General features: G+C 40.2%; 1 protein-coding gene across 4 annotated transcripts in view; it reads left to right on the top strand.

Annotated features, from left to right (window-relative positions):
• LOC127570846 (centrosomal protein of 170 kDa protein B-like) overlaps nt 1-24,174 on the top strand; it is a 66,553-nt gene that overhangs the window by 22,763 nt on the left and 19,616 nt on the right. For all 4 annotated transcript variants that reach the window (XM_052016737.1, XM_052016745.1, XM_052016751.1 and 1 more), the window contains exons 7-12: nt 1,055-1,168; nt 8,082-8,564; nt 8,910-9,709; nt 11,684-11,884; nt 13,056-13,176; nt 13,273-15,177. In XM_052016737.1, the coding sequence (XP_051872697.1) occupies nt 1,055-1,168; nt 8,082-8,564; nt 8,910-9,709; nt 11,684-11,884; nt 13,056-13,176; nt 13,273-15,177 (3,624 nt within the window). The remainder of the gene's footprint in view (nt 1-1,054; nt 1,169-8,081; nt 8,565-8,909; nt 9,710-11,683; nt 11,885-13,055; nt 13,177-13,272; nt 15,178-24,174) is intronic.

Genomic DNA, 24,174 nt, shown 5'->3' with positions numbered 1-24,174 from the left:
TGAGAAAGCAAGCACATTTTAACTTGCAGAGTGGCAGAGAGGACAAAATGAATGTCTGTATTGGGATGGAGATCAAGATTGTCCAGGTGATGCAACTGCTTTTGATACTAAGAGAGGGAAATGAATGCTACTAAATGATAGCTGATCTGTCTGAAGCAGTATAAATAGAGGATGGAAGGGAGCAGTTAGAGAAGGAAATAAAATACCAGCATGCTGGAATTGTGAGATACAAACACAAAGGTTGCTTGAAATCTGGAATGAAAGAGAATACTGTAAATACTTAGCAGCAATACACAAAGTGCTGGAGGAACTCAGCAGGTCAGGCAGCATCTATGGAGGGAAATAAACAGTTGATGTTTCAGGCCGAGACCCTTTATCAGGACAGGAAAGGAAGAGTGCAGAAGCCGGAATAAGAAGGTGGGGGGAGGGGAAGGAGCACACTCAGGCAGGGGATAGGTGAGTTCAGGTGAGAGGGGAAAGGTAGATGGGTGGGGGAGGGGGAGAAGATGTAATAAACTGAGAGGTCATAGGTAGAAGAGACAAAGTACTGAAGAAGAAGGAATCTGCTAGGAGAGGGCAGTGGACCATGGAATAAAGGATGGAGGAGGGGAGGAGAGGAGATGGGCAGGTCAGGCAGCATCTGTAGAGAGAAAAAGTGAGCTAATGGTACATATGGATGACCTTGTATCAGATCTGGTCTATTCTGACACATACATATCTGAAATTGTTGAATTCATTATTGAAACCTATGGGCTACAATGTGGTTAGATGGAAGATGAGGTGGTGTTCTTCAAACCTACATTAGGGTTCATTGGAAAAGTGCAAAGAGGCCAAAGATAGAGGTCATGGTGAAAATGGGATGGAGAATTATAGGTCACTGGATTGAATGGAGGTATTTTGCATTTGGTTTCTCACTTGGTATCCATTCAGTCACAGACATTCCATTTGTTTTCCCGCCCTCACTGTAAATTGAAACATACTTGTTTTCTCACTTTTCCAATTCCAATGATTACTTATTACATTTTGCTTATGCTTTTATTCATTTTTTCCTTAGATGGTGCCACAATTAGACCCACTCCTCTGTATGGCCAACCATCATGGTGGGGAGATGATGACGTGGATAATCAAGGAGAAGGAAGTGAACTGAAGAAAACCGATTCCGTTAAGGGTATTTATCAGTTTATAAAATTAACCTACTGATTGCTACATTTATTTGTCAACTTATTCTTGGTTATTTGGGCTTTAGAAGCAGCACAGAATTGCATGTGAATGGGAATTAGTCTGCAAACCCTTATGTTATAGTTGAATTCACTCATCAGTCTGAGTGGATGCAATCAATTAGTTAGTGATATTCATTTCAAGAATTGCTTGTAGAGAAATTAAAAATGCTATAAAAATATGGTTATTTTTCACACATCTTTCTTCATTGATTTTTTTTAAGCAGTGAAGTAAATTGCAAGGCAGATAAGTGGCATTTAACTTCATGCATATTCAACAGAACAGTCATTTTTCCAAGAATTATTCTCACTCAAATTCCCAAAGATACTCTTTCTTCCTTGGGCACCTCAATCTCTCGTTGTAGGTTCTTGTTGCCCCACAGGCACCCTTCTGCAATATCCTCAGTCCAGAGGGACCATGTCAGAGATTTCTTCTCTCTATGTTACAAGGGCATTTTTGCTCTATGATATTGCTGGTCCTCATAGCTATTTTTGGATGTGGCTGACACAGTGGAAATTGCTGGTCCAGTACTTGCCAGCAGCAACTAGTCCTAAACTCCGAAAGCAAAAACAGTGTTAGTATCAGGTCAGTCGATTATCAAGGAGTAGAGAGATGGTCATACTGTCTACCAGATTCCAAGCACATTTTAAGCTCATCAGTTTTGCAGTCTGGTGGGAATTATGTGCTACCTGTGAGCATCCTGTAGGAATAAATAAGAAGACCAATTTTTTTTCCTTATAATTTGATTTAATCTCTAAAGAATGCCTCTTTCTTTCCTCTGCCCATTTTGAAAATATAATGAATGGTGTTAACGTCAAGTAGGTTAAATTAAAACTTTTTAAGCAGATTTATCTCAAGTGCTGTAGAGCCATCTGTTTGAGAAACTATCCTTCCCAAGCTTGCCCTTGTGTTATGTCCTTTTGAGTTGTAACAGGTAAACAAATGTACATTAAACAAATCTATGATCATCTTCTGTAGGTGTACAAATATGTGCCTAAGCATATGCCCCATGCTTCAATCTGCTAATTGTTTGTATTGAAGCACACTTGCCTGGTGTATACCAAATACATAGGATTTTGTTTCTGGTTTTAGAAGATTGTATAAATTAATTGAATTTCGCATCTGAAGATTTAGTGTTGGGGTTTCGAGAATTTAACTAATTTGGTCAGGCTCCATTTTAAGAAGGCAAAGGGCATGTGTGGGAGAAGCAAAGCTGTAGCTTTATTCCATGCCTAGCCTGTGCTGAGTTATCTGAAAAATAGCACTGCAATTAACATCCCACCTAAGCATCAGTTTACAATTAGCACTACACTTAAGTATCAGCCTGAATTATGAGTTCACTTTCCCAGATTGTGGTTGAACCCATAGCCTCTGACTCATAGGCAAACCTGATCACTAAACCAAGGTGGTACTATTTTGAAGTACGGATTCTTCCTGGTTTCCTGGCTACTTTCTGAAGCAATCTTCATGTAGTTACTAAACATCATTGGATGAGTTTAACTGCAGCCTTTTAGAATGCTTTTGATGGACACTGTTAACAATCTTTGTTGCAACTTGTACAAAGCATCTTTCTTTCTTGCTATCCCACTTATCTGCTTTAGTATGGTTCAAAGGTATAGGTGACAGCAGAATGAAGGAAAATCTTGGTTATTTTACTAATTATATGTATCATAATTAAATTGACCATTATCCAATTCTTTTTGAATGCATCACCTCTAATTGGGCTATACCCGACAATCTGAAATAAAACAGAAAATGTTAGAAATACTCACTAGATCAGCAGCATCTGTGGAGAGTGAAGCAGAATTAACATTTCAGGTTAATGATCTTCCATTGGAACTGCGTAAACTGAGTGAGAGGTAAAACGTGTTTCAAATCGAAAGGGGAAAGGGAATGGAGAATTAAAAGGAATGTCTCTCATAGGATTGAGGACAGGAGAGAAGCTTGTTGTTTTCTCTTTCATTGCAATAAAATAGTAAATGTGCTACAATTAGCCAGTTGAAATGTTACTTTTCAGTTTCTTGCTAGACAGAATTCTTTTAAGCAACTTTCTACCTTCCATATGCAAGTCGAGGGATCCTGCTTTAGAAGGGATTAATAGCTATAGTTCACTGTATTTCAAACTTGGAATTTTACTTCTGTGACATATAATTATTTTTGGAACAGATAGTAAAGAGATTTTCTTGAATGACAATCAATATTTTCAAAACAGTTGTTTACTTTGTATAAAATATTTGTAGAATATGTCTTTTGATGATATTTCTGGTTAGATATTTTAAAATACTTGCCAGAAACGTTAATGATGATCAGATTGTATTCCAGTAAAGAGACACACAAGCCCTCTCCCTATTTCATCTAGCCCTATCAGCATATCCTTCTGTACTGCTGTATAAGTATCTATCCTTAAATGCATCCAAACCATAACCATTAAGTATTCCTTCTGATAGTAAGTTCCACACTTTCTAACCAGCAATTTCTGTTGGATTTCTTGATGGTTATTTTGTATTTATAACCCCTGTTTGGTTTCTTCCCCCAGCATCCTTCCTCTACACCCTATGCACAGATGCAGAGACCTCTGATAGGTCATCACTTGCAAGTTTCCCTCCAAATAAGAATGTTAGAACATGAAAAATATATTCATGTTCCTGTTTCTTTGTTGTTAATTCTATTTGTAATATAAAGACAGCTGTGTGTGTAATAGCCAGAATTCTGGACAATTTGCAATGTGTGTTACAAAGCCACAATGGTAAATAGAAGCTATTCTTGTAACAACTATTTTTTTTTCTGGATACTGAAATACCTAATGAAGGCTCACTTTAGTCAACAGAAAATAACCTGCTCCTCATCATGTTATGACAAATGTCCAAATGATGCTAACAGCTTAGATGAAAATGCTGACTGTTTCCTTGGACATATCCTGCAGCCATCAGCATGATATGTAAATAATTGATACTCTCTTGCTGTTGTAACATAAATTAATTGTAGCAAGTACTCATTCATGTAAATTCTAAATTATACTCACCAAATCTGTGATTTTTTTTTTCCCCAGTAGTCAGCTGTAGATTATTTCTTGGGAAATCGAGAATGAAAACTACACTGTTGTCTAATGCAGTGGTGTGAATCTCACATCACACTAAGATCACAAAATGTTGTGGTTGTTGGTTTCATTGCTGAAGCTGTTGAAGCACAAGCAAGCTAGAATAAACTCCACACAAAGGCTGATTCCTGATTTTATCAGGATTTAATTTGGTATCTGAATCCGGTAGTTATAAATTAGTTGGCCTTTGTCCCCCTGACCTAGATAATATTTATTTGCTGTTAGTCTCTTCTTTTACTCTTGGAAATCTGCTCGATTGTCATATTTCTCCTTGGTTTGATTAAACAGTGTCTCACTGAAATAATGTCTACCACGTAATGTTGAATTTACATCATAGTTAATGTAAAACTTGAAATATATTTGAACAACATTCAGTGTTTGGTTGGGATTAAACATCTCAATAAATACTGTCTTGATTCCTCAGTTTTGTCTCAGGCAATTGCAAGAAGCTCATGGATATTTTTGTTACCAAGACAGAGAATAATTATTTACCAAATTCCACAGCTTCAACTTTCCCACTTACTGCAGACCCTCCATATTCTGCTCCTGAAACAGTGCATTTCATCAACTTCTCTTCCATCCCTTCACATTATCCTTTCCACACACATCCCACCCACAAGCCCACTTCTTTTCCTCATGACCCCGTTCTGATAAAATTATTATCCTTTCTGCTACTTTTCCTCCTCTTGTATTAACTGGCCTTGTAAACACTCTATGTCAAAATATCTGACTTTGGCTTCTAAATGAAATCTCTATTTTCAGACTCTCTTAAATGTGTTGCTGGCTTTCAGATTAGTGCCCATCTGTCCCACAAAATTGGAATCCTCCTCGATGGGTTTCCATCCTCGTCCTCACCCAAATGCCAGTTCACGGTTTCTGTGGATGCCCATAGTTCATTATCCTTCTTTGTCTTCCCCAGTCTTTTGGTAGCTTTTGATATGAATGACTACCCTTCCAGTTCTTATTCTCCATTGTCCAACTTGGTGGAACATCTTTACTTGATTTTGTTCTTATTTAATTGATAATAATACAGGTTATTTTCCCACAAACCATACTCCAAAAGTCATTGTTGGCCTCTTAAACATTATTTACATGCTGCGGCAAGGCAGTATCATCCCACAATCTTTATATCCTGACATCCAACTTTACCTTTCCTCCAGTGCTCATAATCCATCTTGTGTCCTTGTTGTCTTTCATTTAATCTTGGATAAATGCCAACTCAAAATGTTTACGATTGAATCAATCACTTTGGTCACAATCACAAACTGTACCCTTGCTGACCATTGTTCCTCTGCTCTGGCCACCGGTGTATGTCAAATCAAACCACTCATAACTATGCCTCCTTTTCAACCTAAAGTGAGTGATCAAACTTTTATCGTTATCATCACGAAGAGCATCTCCATAACATTACCTATGTGTTGCTGAAATCCTGTCAACTCTGCTTTTAACAACACTGGCATGTTCTTGGTTGACTTCCATTCCTTACTGTTTGGAACCTTCACCTCTCTAAAGCTATCTACATCTCCATCCTCCCTCTCATTTAAAAATAAACTTATAACCAAGCTTTCACTTTATCATCTAATAGTTCATGTGGTTCAGCATTCATGTTTTCAAGATGTCACATAAATAACAACAGTTTTCATTTATGTGGTGCTTTTAATGATGAAAAAACATCTCAAGGTTCTTCATAGGAATCGTATGAAACAAAAAAAGGTCAAAGCCAAGCCGTGCATGACAAAGTTTGGTCAGAAGTTGGTTTTAATGAGCATCTTAAGGGAGGGAAAAAACAGTAGTTTTGGGAGAGAATTCTAGAGATTAGATTTTGGCAGCTGAAGGAGCACTCACCATTGAGCAATGAAGTTCAGGGATGTGCAAGCTAATGGAATTGGGAAAGAGCACTTACCTGGGAAGTGCTTTTCTCCACAGATGCTGCCTGGCCTGCTGGTTTCCTCCAGCATCATAGTGTTTTTCTTCTAGATTCCAGCATTGGCAGTCTTTTGTTTCTCTCACTTACCTGGGAAGTGTTATAAGCAGGAGGAGATGATAGAGAGGGGCTGACGTTGCTATTGTTGAAACAATGCCTTAATTTTAAAACTCTCATCTTTTTAAAGAGATCCCTTCTCTTCCTAGACCTCCTAGGCCTCACCACTGTGGACATAAGAAATGGAGCTGGAATAGGCCATTCAGCTCACAAACCATCATATATTAAGGTCATGGCTGCTCTTCTACCTCAACACCATTTTCCTTCTAAATCCTTTGATTCCTCATTATACCAAAATCCATTAATTGTAGTTTTGAATTCAATCGATGATGGAGTCACCAAAACCTTCTGAGTTAGAGAATTTCAAAGATTCCCCATCCTTTGAGTGAGAAAATTTCACCTCATTTCAGTCATTCATCGTCTACCCCTAAAATTCCAGATGAAATATCTGAATTTAAATTCCCTTGCTGCTGTGGTGGGATTTTAACTTGTTTCACAGGAACATTAGTCCAAGCTCCAGATTACTATTTCAGTAACTTAACCATTGTATCATCCTTCTCCATTTACTGAATGTCTTGCTCTCCCATTTCAGGAGGCAATTAAGAATCAACCACATTGTTGTGGGTCTGGAGACACTTGTAGACCAGATAATCCAGTAGTTTTGTAGTTATCGTTGCTAATACTATTTTTTTAAATATTCCAAATTTGGTGTATTTAAAGTGCACTCCTTTAGCCTTACAGTTTTGTGAGGTAATTTACTCTCATGAAACCCTGGCACCTTTTGATGATCCCTTATTTTTGGTCACTGCACCACTAATGCTTTTGCCTTGCTTTGCCCTTTATTACAAGGGGAGTATAGAAATAGGGAAGTCTTGTTACAGCTATACAGGAAATTGGTGAGATCTGGATTACTGCACACAGTTTTGGGCTCCTTATTTTTAGGGGGGTTATACATTAGAAGCAGTTCAGAGAAGGTTCGCTCTTTGATTCCTGGAAAGAGGAGGCTTTCTTATGGAGAAAATTTGATCAGTTTGTATGTATGCATTACTTTGAAAGAATGATATGTGATTTTATGGAAACAGAAAATTCTGAAGGGGCTTAATGTGGTATATAAGGGAATCTAGAACTAGGGAGCACAGTTTCAGAAGGGGAGGGGGTCGCTTGTTTAAGACAGAAATAGATTTCTTCTGTGAGGATTTTCTAACCCTGGGAGCTGTGGAGTCTCAACCACTGAGTATATTTAAGACTGGTAGGCTACGTTTTGGTCTATAGGGGAGTTGAGGACTGTAGCGAATCCTGTGAATGTGGAATTGAAGCTAAGATCAGGTCAGCTGTGAATGGCAGAATGGGTTTGAAGGATTGGTATTGCCTACTCCTCCTGTATTGTGCATTGCAGCTGAGGGTCCAAGCTCTGGCATTGCCTCCTTAAACTTCTTTACCTCTCTTTTACGCCTCTAATCAGTCTTTAAAATCTACCCCATCAGCCCCAAAATCACCTTTCATGCTGTGGTATCAACTTTTGTTAGCCAACGCTCCCATGGAGCATTTTTTTTGATGTCTTACTGTGTTTAAAGATGCTTTATAAAAACTGGTTGTTGGTGATAGAGCAGTGACACAGCAATATTAGACAGCTACAGCAATATTAGACAGCTGCATCAATGGCAGTGGAGCTGGAAGATCCAGAAAGTAGGTACAGTAGTAGTGGCAGAGGGTGAGAGATGGAAAACATTGGTTCCAAAAGCTAAGAACCCCAGAAAATTAATTTATCTGTATTCTTCTCCATAGATCATTCCAAAGAAACCCCAAGAAATGAGCAGGAAATTAATGGAAACCTTCCGGATTATAAAGACTTTGGAGATAAATCTGTTTATTCATTTCGAAGAGAGCCCAGCTACTTCGAAATTCCAACAAAAGAATTTCAACAGCCGTCCAAGACTCCAGACTGTGAAGTTCATGAAATTCCAACAAAGGACACTGATACAATTCCATCACCTCGAGTTCAGAGTCATGCTTCCTTTACTATTGAGTTTGATGATGGCACCCCAGGCAAAATGAAAATAAAGGATCATGTAACCAAATTTCCTTTGAGACAAAGAAAGGCTCAGCAGGTAGAAAAAGTTCCTGTACAGGGTGATGTACTGTCAGCAGAGAATAAAGTGGTTGACTGGCTGGTTCAGAATGACCCAAGCTTAATGCTGAAAAGGCAGGCGTCAAGGGATATTTACAGCACCAAGAGTGATCACCAGGTTCATATAAAGACTCTAAAAGGTATTGTTTGTCTTTTCTGATATTGAGGCCTATTAGGAGCTTAAAATCCGATGATAGTGTTCAACTATAAAGGAATGTTCTTTTTCAGAAGGCTCTTCTGACTACCATATTGCCACAATCCAGACCTACTTTGAATGCAGTTTTTTTGTAACAGAAACAGAAAATATTGGACCAAAGGTCTTTAATTTGAAATGTTATTTATTTTTCTTCTCTTGTACAGATGTTGACTCACCTGCTGAGCACTTCCAGCACATTAGCAGGAAGTAGATTAGCAAGAAAATGCTAATCTATTAAATTAGTTTGTCAATTTAACTGGAACATTCATTGTTTTTCTTTACTTATTAGGTTGTAGACATGAAGATGGTACTCAAAGTGATTCGGAGAATCAAATTGCTTCTAAACAACAGGAAAAAGGAGACTCACCTCTGGATTCACCTCCAAGGCAAATACAGATTTACAGTGATGGTAAAATGTGCCAGCTCCAACATGACCAACAAGATATGCCCATGGGCCAACAAGCTTTTGTTATTGAATTCTTTGATGATGATAATCCTCGTAAACGTAGAGCACACTCTTTCACTCAAAATGCAAATGCCATGCACAATGATTCTTATATTGCTCTCAGAGCTAAACTAGAAAAACGTAAGGGCACCTCAACCTGTGAGAAAGTTTCAGTACAGCAAGCACAATCTTTAGTGCAAATGAGTAAACCTGCTGCTAGTTCATCACTTCCCCAAAGGTCTAATTCACTAAAGAGAGAAAAGACTGAAGAGCGATTAGGCACCTCTGCTACTTCAAGCTCCAAAGGTTCACTTCGGAGTTTTGGGAGTGTGGGACGAAAGAGTAAACTCAGCCAGGAGTTTGCTGCTGAACTATTGAAAGAAACTGCAAAAAGTGTTAAAGTCGATAAACCTTCAGATCCTGTTCCTGCGACAGTTGCACGTGTGTCAGTGACACCTCCTTTACCAGAGGCACTAAAAGCACCATCAACACCTTCAACAAAGGCAACCTCAAGATCAGCTGATTCACCAAAGCCAAACTCCAGACAGGGTGATCAAGACAGTTTAAGTGACACTGGCACATACACTATTGAAACAGATACACAGGACAAAGAGGTTGAAGAGGCTCGGAAGATGATAGATCACGTAAGAAACAAATATGCAATTAAGTATGTCATTTAAAGAAAATATGATCTTCTGACACATTCTATAATTTTTAATTTCATAATCTTTACACCAGTGATGACCTAATTATTCTCAATCATGTGCTTTTCAGTTGCTAGTTAAGAGCATAGAAATGGACATTTGTAATGCACTTCTTCCATGGCTTTATATTCCTCCTTCCTTGGCTTTATATTGATTAATATGGAATACTAACGATAATCTACTTTTAAGGCCCACCGAGTAATCTCACTGGTAGTCATTTGCTGTTGTATAGCTGTCTTACCCTTGGGTAACTTTTATTCATTTTGTTGCTTCACCTCTGGAGATAGGCAGTGTTGGCAATGCCATACTTGGTGTTTATCTCCAATTTAGGTGCTGCAGCCCTTCCTAAAGTCATTCTCTCACTGGTGTTAGGCCAAAATCCTGCTTTATCTACCTATTAGTCAATGAATAAGTCATTTGTTCAAGACAAGATAGTATGCTGCTTGGATGACATGATGAGCTTCCCATGTTGTCATTTTGTTTCAACAAACAATCTGTTGGAGAAACTCAGCAGCTCGAGCAGCATCTGTGGGAGGAAGGGAATTGTTGACGTTTTGGGTCGAAACCCTGCATGAGGACTGAGAGTGGAGGGGCAAGATTGCCAGTATAAAGAAGGAATCCCAGACTGATAGCCCTTTGTGTTCTTGGTTATCCCCCTTCAGCAGCTGTCTCCCTGTCTCTGAACTCTATCTCTGCTTGCCTCTCCTACCTGGCACAGCCTCCTCAGTCCTCCAGTCACCTTGGGCTCCTGTCGCACCACTCCCTTCCCCCTCTTTCTATTGGCCATCTCACCTCACCGCCCTCAATACTGTGTGTTGCTCCAGATTCCAGCATCTGCTGTCTCTTGTGTCTCCTGTCACTTTGTTAGTCCATTTTGGTGGTGCAGGTCACAGATCTGAGAAATACTGTTGAAGTAACTTTGAGTTGGTACATCCTGCTGAGTGTCTGGAGCAAGGCTATGATTGGGGAATGGATTCTCACCATCAGCAGGTAGCCCACTGGCGGTGCTTGACAGCACTTCGACTTTAGGATTAATTCAGACCTATATTTTGGAGACAAATGGAAGCATTTATTATTTTCTATGCTTTTTCTTTTTCATGTACTTCTAGCTAAAGACCCTCCCAAGCCTTTCTCCAACGTTGCTCTGTTATGAGTGGCTAATTGTTTAAATTTTTTTTTCTGCCCTTCCCAAGATCATCGAGCAGGACAGCAGAGCTAAGATCAGAAATTCAGATCTACGCTGTTGAAATATTTTCAGGGTTCAACACATTCCTTGATCATGTTTTTTTATGATTTAATAGTTGTTAAGCAATTTAAAAGAACCCCTTGTTTTGCTAACAATTAGACAGGATTGGAAAGGTTTTAAAAGATTCAGAAAATTGCAGTATTTGTTCGTCACTCACTTGTAGAGCCATGCATATATGCAGTGCAGTGAACTAAAATAATCGGCCCCTCTTCCCTGCCTTCTGGCTCTCCATTATTAATATCTAGCTTCCCTTATCAGCAGTTGTTTATTAAAGGTAATAACATAGTATTGTTCTTTGTTGGGTAATCAGATAATCAAAATTAGATCACCCAATAAGTACAAATGGTATCAATTAACCACAGGAATAGATACAATTACATGATAGACAAGGTGGCTTCATAAAGTAGAGCCAAAGAAATTGAACTTAAATGACTTAATCTCCTAATAACAAATATTCAACCATTGTTCACATTAATTGACTTGTCCCTGTGTTTAATATAGATAGATATTTATTAGTCACAAATACATTGAAACACACAGTGAAATGAGTCTTTTTGCATTACTGAGAATGTGCTGGGGGTAGCCCGCAAGTGTTGCCACTCTTCTGGTGCCGTATTTTGCTTGTTTGAAAAGCTGTGGCTTACTAACTCTTATTTATCTTTAACCAGGTGTTTGGTGTTTTTGAATCACCTGACTTTTCTGGAATTAACTCTGAAATTTATAGACCTGTAATCTGTGGTGAAGATACTCCAACACTAAGGGATGAAGATAATGTGTGTAATCAAAATACTAGCACTATTTACCAGCAAGCACCTACAGTACAGGCATATCGCACTACAGCCATTACTGGTTCTGATACTGTGCCACAGGTAATGGTTAATAAAATAATAAATATTGTTACAATACAGGTGACCCCTACATTATGTCAGTTTGGGTAACAGAAATTCTCCCTTACAGAATTCACAAATCACTGTCAAAAAATCCTGTGGTATGGAATAAAAATTCTCTCACTGAATTTATGTGGGGGAAAGCAAATAAAAAAATGTATTTTTTTTTAAATCTCGCATTTCTTGACACACATGCAGATGATATGGCTTCGCGATATGAAAAATTACAATGCGGATGTTATTTTTGGAATTAGGAATACAACCCCCCCCCGTAACTTGGGGGTCATCTGTATCTAGATTTTGGGTATCCAGCTATTAAAATAAAGTGGTTATTGTGTAGCAGTTCAAAGTGCATAAAATAAAATGCTATACATGCATTTACTGTGTTTTTTGTGACATTGCTTCATGCTACAACCATGCTACACCTGGTGTTTTGCCTGGCTATGGGGTTCTTTGGGCAACATTTATTCCTTGACCATTACCATTGAAACAGATAAATTGGAGTTTTAGCATAGCATTTGTATTACTGGACTAGTAATCCAGAGGCCTGGATTAATGATTAATGATTCAGAAATGTAAATTCAAATGACAACATGACAGCTGGGAAACTTAAACCCATCTGGTTCACTGATATAATTTAGAGAAGAAAATCTGCCAGCAGGACTATATATGTGATTACAGGACTATATATGTGATTCACAGAGGTGAAGTTGGTTTTTAACAGCCCTCAGAAGTGGCCTAGCATGCTGCTGAGTTGTGAAGGAACCAATAAGAGACACAGTCTCAGCTCCATATGGAGGATGCCCTCATCTTGTGTGGCACTACAACTTAATGTGTTCCGATATAATGGACACTTCCATAAGGTCCTTTGGGCCATCGGAAAAGGTCAATATTATTCCACCACAATTGGCAACCTTGTTGCATGGTATGACCCTTGCTTTGTCAAACCAGGGATAAACCCTGGTTCAATGATAAACCCTGGATCCTGAGTGCAGTGCTGGATGCATCTAAAAACAGGGTGCCACCTAGTGAAGTTGCATTGCAGGACAACAATTTTTGGGAAATTCTGGGCCAACCATGCATGAGAATTTAATGTGCAAAGTCTTGCATATATGTAATCAATATTTTTGTATCCTCTTGGTACAAATTCTAGGTGCGTCCAGTAGGCCCCATATCCCATGGAACTCAAAAGTGGGTCTCAAGATGGGCTAGTCTTGCTGATGGTTATAATGGTTCTGTGCCAGTTAGTGGATTCCATGACCTTCAACAAGGGAGTGAGTATTAAAGTTAGTAATGTTTTGGATAAACTTGCAATGGTACTATAGGTTTATTTTGTTCTTATCTTCTCTCCATTTTTATATTTTTTGTAGAAGACTCAGCCACAGTTGATATTGGAACTTATGGCAAGAGCATTGAAACTCTAGATTCAGATGCAGCATCAACAACTAGCCAGTCATCTCGAAAGCGTCGGACTCTTCCACAGTTGCCACCCAGTGAAAAACTTGATTCTCCAAAACCAAAAGATTTTCTTCAGCAACGTTCTCCCCCTAGCTCTGAATCAATAAAGAAATTAGAAATGGAATTGCGCTCCTTTCCACAGACTCATGAAAAATTGTTTATTTGTGAAGACAAAGACTTGGAGCCTGACAGTCTGAGTGATGATGATAAGTCTGATGACTCTTCCCATATTGCAAAAGGGAAGGGTAGGAAGTATAGAATTTCCCGGGTTATTAGAAAATTGCACCAAGAGCAGACGTGGAATGATCAGGGAACATCTGATATGTCTGAAGGTGGACCACAGGTGACTGATGCATACACACAAAGTACAGCCAAAGAGCTTTCAGACTCAAGTGGCAGTAAATGCTTCTCAGAACATGATCTGAAATCTTCTTCCTATAGTAGCATAAAAGAAAAAAAGTTGGAAAGCCCCGCTAAACAAACTTCACTAGCTAAAGTGACATTAGCAAGCTTGGAAAGAAAGACAAAAGAACGAGAGTTTAGCTCAAAATCATGTAATGTTTCATCCTCTACAAGATGGTCATCTGTCTCGGATACCAGCAAGGCTGCTCTGGAAAACACAGATGCAATCAGCTCCACAAGTAAAACAACTCGAATAAATAACAGAAGTCCCTCCCGAGAAAGAAAGAAGACTTCATCAAAAGATTCTCGTGCATCTGTTATCAGACAAGAAAGCTTTACTAAAGACAGACCAAGTATTGATACCGCAACATATAAAGTTCCTAATATTTCAAGCCAGTTGTCAGTTAAAGATCATGCAAGAACCTCCCACAGGACAGAATGCACAGAGGACACACACCTCATTCTGAAGGATACCGAAGCTGCAATGGCAGCCTTAGAAGCAAAACTCCAGTCTCAAGATTTCCATTTTAGTCAGCAAGAAAGTAATTCCCATGTCCAAGGTGATTCCTTCTCTGGAGAATCAGATAATGACACAACAAGTTCTGTAAGTCTGAAAAGTAAAAATACCACTAGTTCTGTGCGGAAACAGAAGAATCTCAGTAGTGCACACAAAGGGAAAACAGCTGCATCAGTCCAAGACCATCCACATCAAGCCAATGCTCGGGAACGACTGTCTGAGAAGCGCCGAACCCAGCTTCTGGATACAACCAATAAACCAGACTACAGTCGGCGTTTCCAGCTGAAACGCAGCACAGGATCACGTGGCTCAACAGACTTCACAGATGATGAGAGGTCCTCCAGCCTTCCATATTTACCGATAACCGATACACTCTCTTCTGACCAGGAGCACACTCAGACCAGTAAACCTCAAATGCGTAAAAAGTTTTCTGGTTCTCTGCGCATGAAGGAGGATTCGAACAAGTCAACAAAATGTTCAGTACAAACAACACTGACCCGTTCCAACAGCCTTTCAACACCCAGACCAACCAGAGCATCTCTGCTGCGCCGTGCTCGCCTTGGAGATGCTTCAGATAATGAGGGTGCTGATGTGGACAAAGTTTCATTGGCTTCAGAACTGTCCACGACAAGTTCAACTTCTTCAAAGCAACCAACTGATAAGAAATTATCACGGCTTGATATGCTAGCTTTGCCCCGGAAACGAGCCGGTTCACTCACTGTAAATAGTGACACAGAAACCTCAGTGTTGAGGAGCAGTTTTAGTGTGAGAAGCGTTGATGTAACTACTACTAGTCGCAAGTCGATCAGTACTGATGCTAAAACAGCAGCTAGAAAAATTACTGCAAGTACAGCAAAACAGACAAGAGTCCGTGGTAATGGTACAAAATCAGCTTCTAGTGAGTATACACTAAAAGCATATCAAAAGTACATAGTTTGGAAAGCTATTCAAAAATGAACATTTAATAATGAATTGTTGGCTGTTTTTGTTTGGAAACCTATGTTTCAACTTTATGAACAGATCTCTTAAGTTTCCAGATGTTTTCCTTTGAATCAATTTTTTTTTCATCTTCCCGGTCCTTCGAGATCTGTTTTTATCCCCATTTCAGTCCTTCCTATTGCTCAGTGATGCTCCTTTTCAATTCTCTCCCCATCTTGATAATTTTCCTTCCCCTAAGGCTCTAATTACTTCCTCGTCCTCTTCTTCTATACATCTTTGAACCCCCATGTCTCTTTTAGCATTCCTTGAAGAATGTACTATAGTATTAGTAGCTAAACTTGTTCATCCCCCTTCCTCTTTTCCTTACAGCTCCCAAACCTGGTGGGATGCTAGTGGTGACTCATCTCACCAGTTACACAGCCACCCACCACTGAATCATTAGACTATGTCAATGAATCAGCAATTATGAGCTCTCTCCAGGTTCTCATTCATCTTGAACATAACCCTCATGGACGATTTTAATAAGTGATGGATAATATTCTAACCCTAGCTGAAGGCCCCTTTTTGTTTAGATAGGGGAGCAGATGTAGGCTAATTGGCCTCTTGAGTTTGCTCTGCCGTTCCATAAGATTGTGGGTGATCCAATCTTGACCTCAAAACCACTTTCCCATTCTTACCCCATGCCCTTTTCTCTCTTGAAGTTCGAACTTCTGTCAGTCTTCACCTTGAACATATTCATTGATTCAGCTTCCATATCCCTCAGAGTAGAGAATTCCAGAGTCACAATCAACTCTTCTTCAACTGTCATGTTCTGAAATTATACACCATAATTCTAGACAACTGCACTAGGGGAAACATTGTCTCAGCACATACCTTGTCAATCCCCATCAAATCTTGTTTCTTTCATTCTTCTAAACTCCAATGAGTATATGACCAGTCTGCTCAATCTTTATTTGGATATCAGCCCCTTCCTCCTAGGAATCAATCTAGTAAATCTTCTCTACACTGCTTTCAGTGCAAGTATATCCTACCTTAAATAAGGAGACTAAAACTCTACACTGTACTCTTACCTTGTGCAGTAACCTTTTTTGTGCCTTATTGAATGCATATTGAAATCCAAATGAGCTAAATCTACTGGTTCCCCTTCATCCACTTTGTTTGTGTCATCCTCAAAGAACTCTAATAAATTTCTCAACCACAATATCCCTTTCATAAAACTTTGACTCTTACTTGTCTTCCTTCATCATTTCTGCCAGCTGCAATGGGATCCCACCAGCAATTGCATCTTCCCCTCCCCATCCCTTTCTGCTTTCCGCAGGGACCGCTTTCTCTGTGACTCCCCGGTTCGCTCATCCCTCTCCACCTACCCCTCAGTGTCCCCTGTCCACAATGGCCATTTCAAGCTCCCGGTTGCATGCCATTTCAGCTCCCCTTCTCATTCCCACATTGACCTATCTGTCCTTGTCCTTCTCCATTGCCAGGGCCAGGCCAAACGCAAACTAGAAGAACAACACCTCACATTCCGCCTAGGTAGTCCACAAGCCAGTGGTTTGGACATTGAATTTTCAGGTACCCTGCAGCTCCTGTGTTCTTTTCTCTCCTTCTGATCCCCTAGATTCTCTTAACCCCTTCCACCCCTTTTTCCAAACCAGCTTACCCAGATTTGTTCCTCTCCCCCACCTGGTTCCATTTTCCCATTACCCCCACACTTAACCTGCTGGGTCTCCCAGCCTCCCCCCAACTGGCTCCATCTGCCCATCATCCCTCCCCTGTCTGGCTTCACATCACCTTCCTTATTCATCAGATCTCAGCCTCTTGTGTCTCCACTTATCACCATCCAGCCTCTGTACTTCCACTCTCCCCTCCCCACCTGGCTCTCTCTGCTCCATTTTTTAGCTCTCCTTATTTGGTTTACGTGCCACCCTCCAGCTGCTGTTTCCCACCTCCACCCCTTTTCCGCCCCACGGGGCTCTATCTGCCCATCATACCCCACTTCACCTAGTTTCACCTATTGCTTTCCAGCCCCTCCCTCTCACTTCTTTATACGGGTTCTCTCCTCTCTACACTCTCAAGGTCTCAATCCAAAATGTCGGCTATCCCTCTGCCTCCACAGATGCTGCCTCATCCACTGAGTTCCTCCAACAGTTTTTTATTTGCTCCAGATTCCAGCATTTGCAGTCTCTTGTGTTTCCCCCTTAATTGTCTTATGCTTTTCTAAAAGTCCTGCTATTATCCCCTTAATAATGAATTAAAGCATTTTCCCAAATAACAGATACTAGGTTACCTGGCCAATAATATCCTGCTTTCTGTTTCCCTCCTTGAATAGCAGCATTGTATTTGCAGTTTTCCAATTCTCTGGGAACTTTACAGAATCTAAGGAATTTTGGTAGATTGCAATAATTGCATCCACTGTCTCTGCAGTCACTTCCTTTAGGATCAGAGGATGTAGGCCCTCAGGTCAAGAGACTTGTTAGCCCCATTAGTTTATTTAGTACTTTTTTTCTCTCGTGTTAGGGGTTGTTTTCATTTCCTCCCCACTATCCCCAAAGGCCCATCGATTATCTACTTTTGCTGGAATACATTTATGTCTTCTACCATGAAGATTGATCCAAGATGATCATTTGGTATTCCTGCCATTTATTTCTCTATTCCCATTAATTCACCTGTCTTGTTCTCTTACTTTTGATCTTCCTTTTTACAATTCGATTTTATATTATTTCTTAGATAAAATTGAAGTCTATCTTCTGCCTCTTTTTATAATTTCTTTGATCATCCTTTGCTGCTTTCTCTTAAAAAAAACCATTCCTCTGGCCTACCACTATTCATCATAGCACTGTATGCCTTTTCAATTTGATGCGAAGATTAACTTCTGTAGTTAGCAATGGATGGTGTTTCCTCCTCATAGAGCCTGTCTTTCTCATTGAGACATGTCTTTGAGGTTTATGAAGTATCTCTTTAAATATTTGTCACTGCCAACCTTTGAAGTTAACCTTTGAACTATCATTCCAGTCCACTTTAGCCAATTCTAACACCATTGTGACTGCCTTTAAGTTTAGGACACTGGTTTCAGACTGAATTTGAAAGCCGCCTATGGTATGATCACTCTTTCCTTGATGCTCCTTTAATTAACTGTGAGATCTTTAATTAATCCTGACTCATTCCATAATACCTGTTTGAAAATAACCTGCTCCTTAGTGGTTCCTCACGGTATTGCTGTAAGAAATTATCCTGAATGTACTTTATGAATTTGTTCTCAAGACTATCTTTGCCAGTTTGTTCTGTCCAGTCTGTATGATTTTCCATAACAATTTCAGTAGCTTTCTCATAACCCTCAGTTATTCCATGGTTTTTGTTTCTCTGTTTTACAATATAGCTGCTTCAAAATGGCCTATATACTACTCCCAACAGTCACTTCTTACCCTTGCTATTTATTTCTTATCTTTACTTGCCATCTGGACATAATCTTATACCACAATATCTACCAAAACTCCTTTTAAAATGTGATAACATTTCAGTGAAGCCCCTTGGACAATGTTGTCATCTTGAAGATGTACATGTGCAAGTTGTGGTAGCCCTATCCAATGGCATTCTTTTAAAGACTTTACAGTAAAATTTTTATAACCTGTCACTTCCACCATCTGTATTCTCCAAAGACAAAGGGGGGCAGACCTGTCTGTGGCCGCCATCCTTCATGAGATCAATTAATAGATGAATGCGAAGCTTTAAGGCCCTCATGACAATTTCGTGAACAAGGTACTTGATTCCATCAATGTGTAAAATGGAGAGCTTCTTCACTTGTCCTGAGATCATCATGAGGGTCTTAAGCCCACAGACTACAGCTATAATAATATCACAATAATTCCATGTTTATAACACCTTTATGATTTGGGCCAATGCAGAGAGTTTCCCACTGTGCTTCCCATGAGCAACACCTTTACAGTCAGGATCCAACAGAGCTTGCAGTCACAGGGAATACTCATTTTTAAACCTGACACCAAGAATTTTACTCTCCCTGAAAGGGATACTGGTCTCTCGACTCCCTCAAGATAAATCCTACCATACATTGGAAATTTTTTAACCAATATTCTAAGTTGCATCTATTTCAATGCAATGAGTACTGTACCAATGACATAGGCAGGAAAAGTGACAAGGTCCTGCACAGTGAATTTAGGGAGTTAGGTGGTAAGTTAAAAGACAGGTCCTCCAGGGTGGTGATCTCAGGATTGCTACCCGCACCACGTGCTAGTGAGGCAGTGCAGTTTAACACGTGGCTAAGCAGATGGCGCAGGAGGGAGGACTTCAGATTTTGAGATCATTGGGCTCTCTTCCAGGGCAGGTGGGATCTGTGCAAACAGGACAGTTTGCACCTGAACTGGAGAGGCACCAATATCCTTGTGGGAAGGTTTGCTAGTGCTGCCCAGGGGGGGTTTAAAGTAGAGTTCCAACTCTGGTGGGAACCAGAGTGGTAGGGCAGCAAGTGGAGAGGCTGTGGGGAAAGTAGATGTTAAGGCTATAAGCAAAGATGGAAACCGAAAGGTTGAGCATGGTGGGACTAATGTTCTGAGGTGCGTTTATTTCAATGCAAGGAGTATTGTAGGTAAAGCAGATGAACTTAGAGCATGGATATGTACGTGGAATTATAATGTTGTAGCCATTAGTGAGACTTGATTGCAGGAGGGGCAAAACTAGCAGCTGAATGTTCCAGGGTTCCGATGTTTTAGACATGATGGAGGGGGAGGTATTAATGGGGAGGGTTGGCATTACTCATCAGGGAAAATGTCACGGCAGTGCTCAGAGAGGACATACTGGAGGGCTCGACTACTGAGGCAATTCGGGTGGAACTGAGGAAGAAAAAAGGGATGACCATGTTAATGGGACTATATTATAGACCTCCTAATAGTTAGCGGGATTTAGAAGAGCAAATTTGTATAGAGATGGCAGACAGTTGCAGGAAATATAAAGTTGTGATAGTAGGTGATTTTAACTTTCCACATATTGACTGGGTCTCCCATACTGTAAAAGGACTGGATGGGATCGAGTTTGTCAGCTGTGTTCAGGAAAGTTTCCTTAATCAATATGTAGAGGTCCCAATTAGAGGGAATGTGATACTGGATCTCCTCTTAGGGAATGAGACAGGGCTGGTGACAGAAGTGAGTGTAGGGGAACACTTTGGATCTAGTGACCATAATTCCATTAGTTTCAAGATAATTATGGAAAAGGATAGGACTGGTCCTAGGGTTAAGATTCTAAACTGGATGAAGGCCAATTTTGATGGCATCAGAAGGGATCTGGCAGGCGTGGATTGGGATAGGTTGTTTTCCAGCAAAGAGATGCTTGATAAGTGGCAGGCCTTCAAGAGTGAAATATTGAGAGTACAGAAACTGTATGTTCCTGTTAGGATAAAAGGCAAGGCTAACGGGTTTAGGGAACCTTGGTTATCAAGGGAAATTGATGCCCTGGTAAACAAAAAGAAGGAGGTACATATCAGGTATAGGTAGTTAGGATCAAATGAGGTGCTTGAGGAGTATAAGAAATGCAAGGGAGCACTTGAGAGAAATCAGGAGGGCGTAAAGTGGACATGAGGTTGCTCTTGCAGACAAGTTGAAAGAGAATCCAAAGGGTTTCTATAGCTATATTAAGAGCAAAAGGATAGCAATGGACAAAATTGGTCCTCTTGAAGATCAGCGTGCTCAGCTATGCGTGGAACTGAAAGAAATGGGGGAGATTTTAAATGGGTTTTTTGCATCTGTGTTTACTTGGGAGACAGACACAGTCTTTAGAACTGAGGAAAAAGAGTAGTGAGGTCATGGATCGTACCTGAATTATGGAAGAGGAGGTGCTTGTTGTCTTGAGGCGAATTAGGCTAGTGCAGAAATTGCAGGGGCCCTGGCAGAGATAGTTAAAACATCCTTAGCCATGGGTGAGGTGCCAGAGAACTGGAGGATAGCTAATGTTGTTCCGTTGTTGAAGAAAGGCTCTAAGAATAAACCAGGAAATTATAGGCTGGTGAGCCTGACGTCAGTCATGGGTAAATTATTGGAAGGTATTCTGAGAGACAGGGTATATAAGTATCTGGATCGATAGGGCATGATTAGGGATAGTCAACATGGCTTTGTGCATGATAGGTCATGTCTAACCAATCTAATTGAGTTTTTTGAGGAGGTTACCAGGAAGGTTGATGAAGGGAAGGTAGTGGATGTTGTCTACATGGACTTTAGCAAGGCCTTTGATAAAGTCCCTCATGGGTGGCTGCTCCAGAAGGTTAAGTCGCTTGGCATTCAGGATGAAGTAGTCAATTGGATTCAACGTTGACTTAGCAGGAGAAGCCAGAGAGAGGTGGTAGATGGTTGTCTCTCTGATTGGAGACCTGTGACTGGTGGTGTGCCACAGGGATCGGTGCTGGGTCTGTTGTTGTTTATCATCTGTGTTACTGATTTAGATGATAATGTGGTAAACTGGATCAGCACATTTAAGGATGACACCAAGATTAGGGGTGTAGTGAACAGCAAGGAAGGCTATCAAAGCTTGCAAAGTGATCTGGACCAGCTGGGAGAATGGGCTGAATAATGGCAGATGGAATTTTAATGCAGACAAGTGTGAAGTGATGCACTTTGGTGGGACAAACCAGGGTAAGACTTACACAGTGAATGGTAGGGCACTGAAGTATGCAGTAGAACAAAGGGAGCTGGGAATACAGATCCATAATTCGTTGAAAGTGGCATCGCAGGTAGATAGGGTCATAAAGAGAGATTTTGGCACATTGGCCTTCATAAATCAGGGCATTGAGTACAAGGGATGTTATGTTGGTGAGGCCAGATATAGAGTATTGTGTGCAGTTTTGGTCACCCACCTACAGGAAAGATATCAATAAGCTTGAAAGAGTGCAGAGAACATTTACAAGGATGTTGCCGGGACTCGAGGACCTAAGTTACAGGGATAGGTTGAATAGGTTAGGACTTTATTCCCTGGAGAGCAGGAGAATGAGGGGAGATCTTACAGAGGTGTACAAAATTATGAGGGGTATGGATAGGGTGCATGCATGCAGGGTTTTTCCCCTCAGGTTGGGTGAGACTAGAATGAGGAGTCATAGGTTTAGGGTGAAAGGTGAAATATCTAAGGGGAATCTGAGAGGGAACTACTTCACTCAGAGGGTGGTGCGAGTGTGTAAGGAGCTGCCAGCGGAAGTGGTGGATGTGGGTTCAATTGTAACATTTAAGAGAAGTTTGGATGGGTACATGAATGAGAGAGGTATGGAGGGCTGTGGTCCAGGTGCAGGTAGATAGGACTAGGCAGAAAACCAGGCCGGCATGGACTAGATAGGCTGAATGGCCTGTTTCTGTGCTGTAGTGCTCTATGTCTCTATATATAGGGGAGAAATTTATCTAACGTTACCAGCACTAAGTGTGCAAACATATAGGTTTAACTTAATAGGATCATTCCATTTTAAAGTATAATTAGTTTAAAGGTAATAGTTTAAATGTACCGAGACAGAAGGACAATACAGAACTATAAAACAAAATTAATTAAATGGCTTTTCTATCACACTTACTAAAAATTTGGGATCAGTAGATGGAAGATCTTCCCTCCTGCTACTCCTATCATTTTGGTGCCCACTGAGTGGTGCTTGAATACTTCCTGTTTAAAACATACAGCTTTTAAGCAGGCAGCATATCTGCAATCTCCCACTGCCTCAGAGCCATACTGTTTAAAGAGCAATGCAAAGAATGAAGAAAAGATTACAAATGAAAATCAAAAAAAAACTGCAGATAGTGTAAATCTGAAATAAAAACAGAAAATGCTGGAAACACTCTGGAAAGAGATGGTTAATGTTTTAGGACTAAATTCCTTTTTCAGGACAGGGAAAAAGAGAGAAGGCCCTGGTAATTTAAAAAATTAAATGCAACCTCTTGTCAAATCCAGAAAGTTGTGTTAATATGGAGACAGTGAAAGATACAAATCAGCTTATTCAGAATGAATGCCTGATGCAGAAATAATAATTAAACAATCTACAATGCTAGCTCTCAAGACAAAGCAATGTATTTTGTTTGGTGAGCGAGGCTACTCTCACCAGTAGTGTCTAATGATGCCAGTAGTATACATATAAAATATAGTGATACAGTACAGAAACAGGCCCTTTGGTCCAATGAAACCATACTGACCATCAAACATCCATTTGCACTAACCCTACATCAACCCCATATTATTCTCACTACATTCCCATCAGCTTCCTTCAGATTCTACCACTCACCTATGTACTAGGGACAATTTACAATGATCAGTTAACTTACCAACCAACACATCTTTGGGATATGGGAAGAAACTGGAGCACACAGGGGAAACTCGCGTGTCACAGGGAGAATGTGTAAATACCACACAGAGAGCACTAGAGGTCAGGATCAAACACTGGAGCTGTGGGACAGCAGCTCTACCAGCTGCTCTGCAGTACTGCTGATATATAGACAAATGAGAAGAGCAGATACACTAAGGTCAATAGAACTTGTAAAAGTGCAGTTGAATACCCATTTTGTGTGCCTAGATAATGCTGGTGAACCCATGCAAATAGAGCCCCATTATATTTGTTGCTTGTTGCATAGAGCATTATATCACGTTGAAGAAAAGTTTATACTCATGGAAACTAAAAAGTCTCAGGAAGAAACAGAATTTGTGTGAGAGGTGAGCAGTGACTCCTCTTTCATACAGTGGAAAATATGAACCGAAAGAGGAGGGAGTAGCTCAGGAAACAAGAGTGTAAGAACCTAACAATTGTGTTGAAGTATCAAATAAAAGACGGTTGCAATCTTTCTTCACCCTTGCAGAGCTCCTCATTATCAAAGACAAGCCAATTTTCTTCAAAAAACTAAAATACAAAGTTTATCCTGCTTTTATCTTACTGAAAGTCGGCAAACATACATTGAAGTTAACTTGTACTTCTATATCCTCGAACTATATTTACTTT

The sequence above is a fragment of the Pristis pectinata genome, chromosome 1 (assembly GCF_009764475.1).
Source record: "Pristis pectinata isolate sPriPec2 chromosome 1, sPriPec2.1.pri, whole genome shotgun sequence".
In the NCBI taxonomy this organism is placed as follows: Eukaryota; Metazoa; Chordata; class Chondrichthyes; order Rhinopristiformes; family Pristidae; genus Pristis; species Pristis pectinata.
The sequence above is the reverse complement of the archived record's forward strand: the minus strand, read 5'-3'. Positions and strand labels throughout refer to the sequence as shown.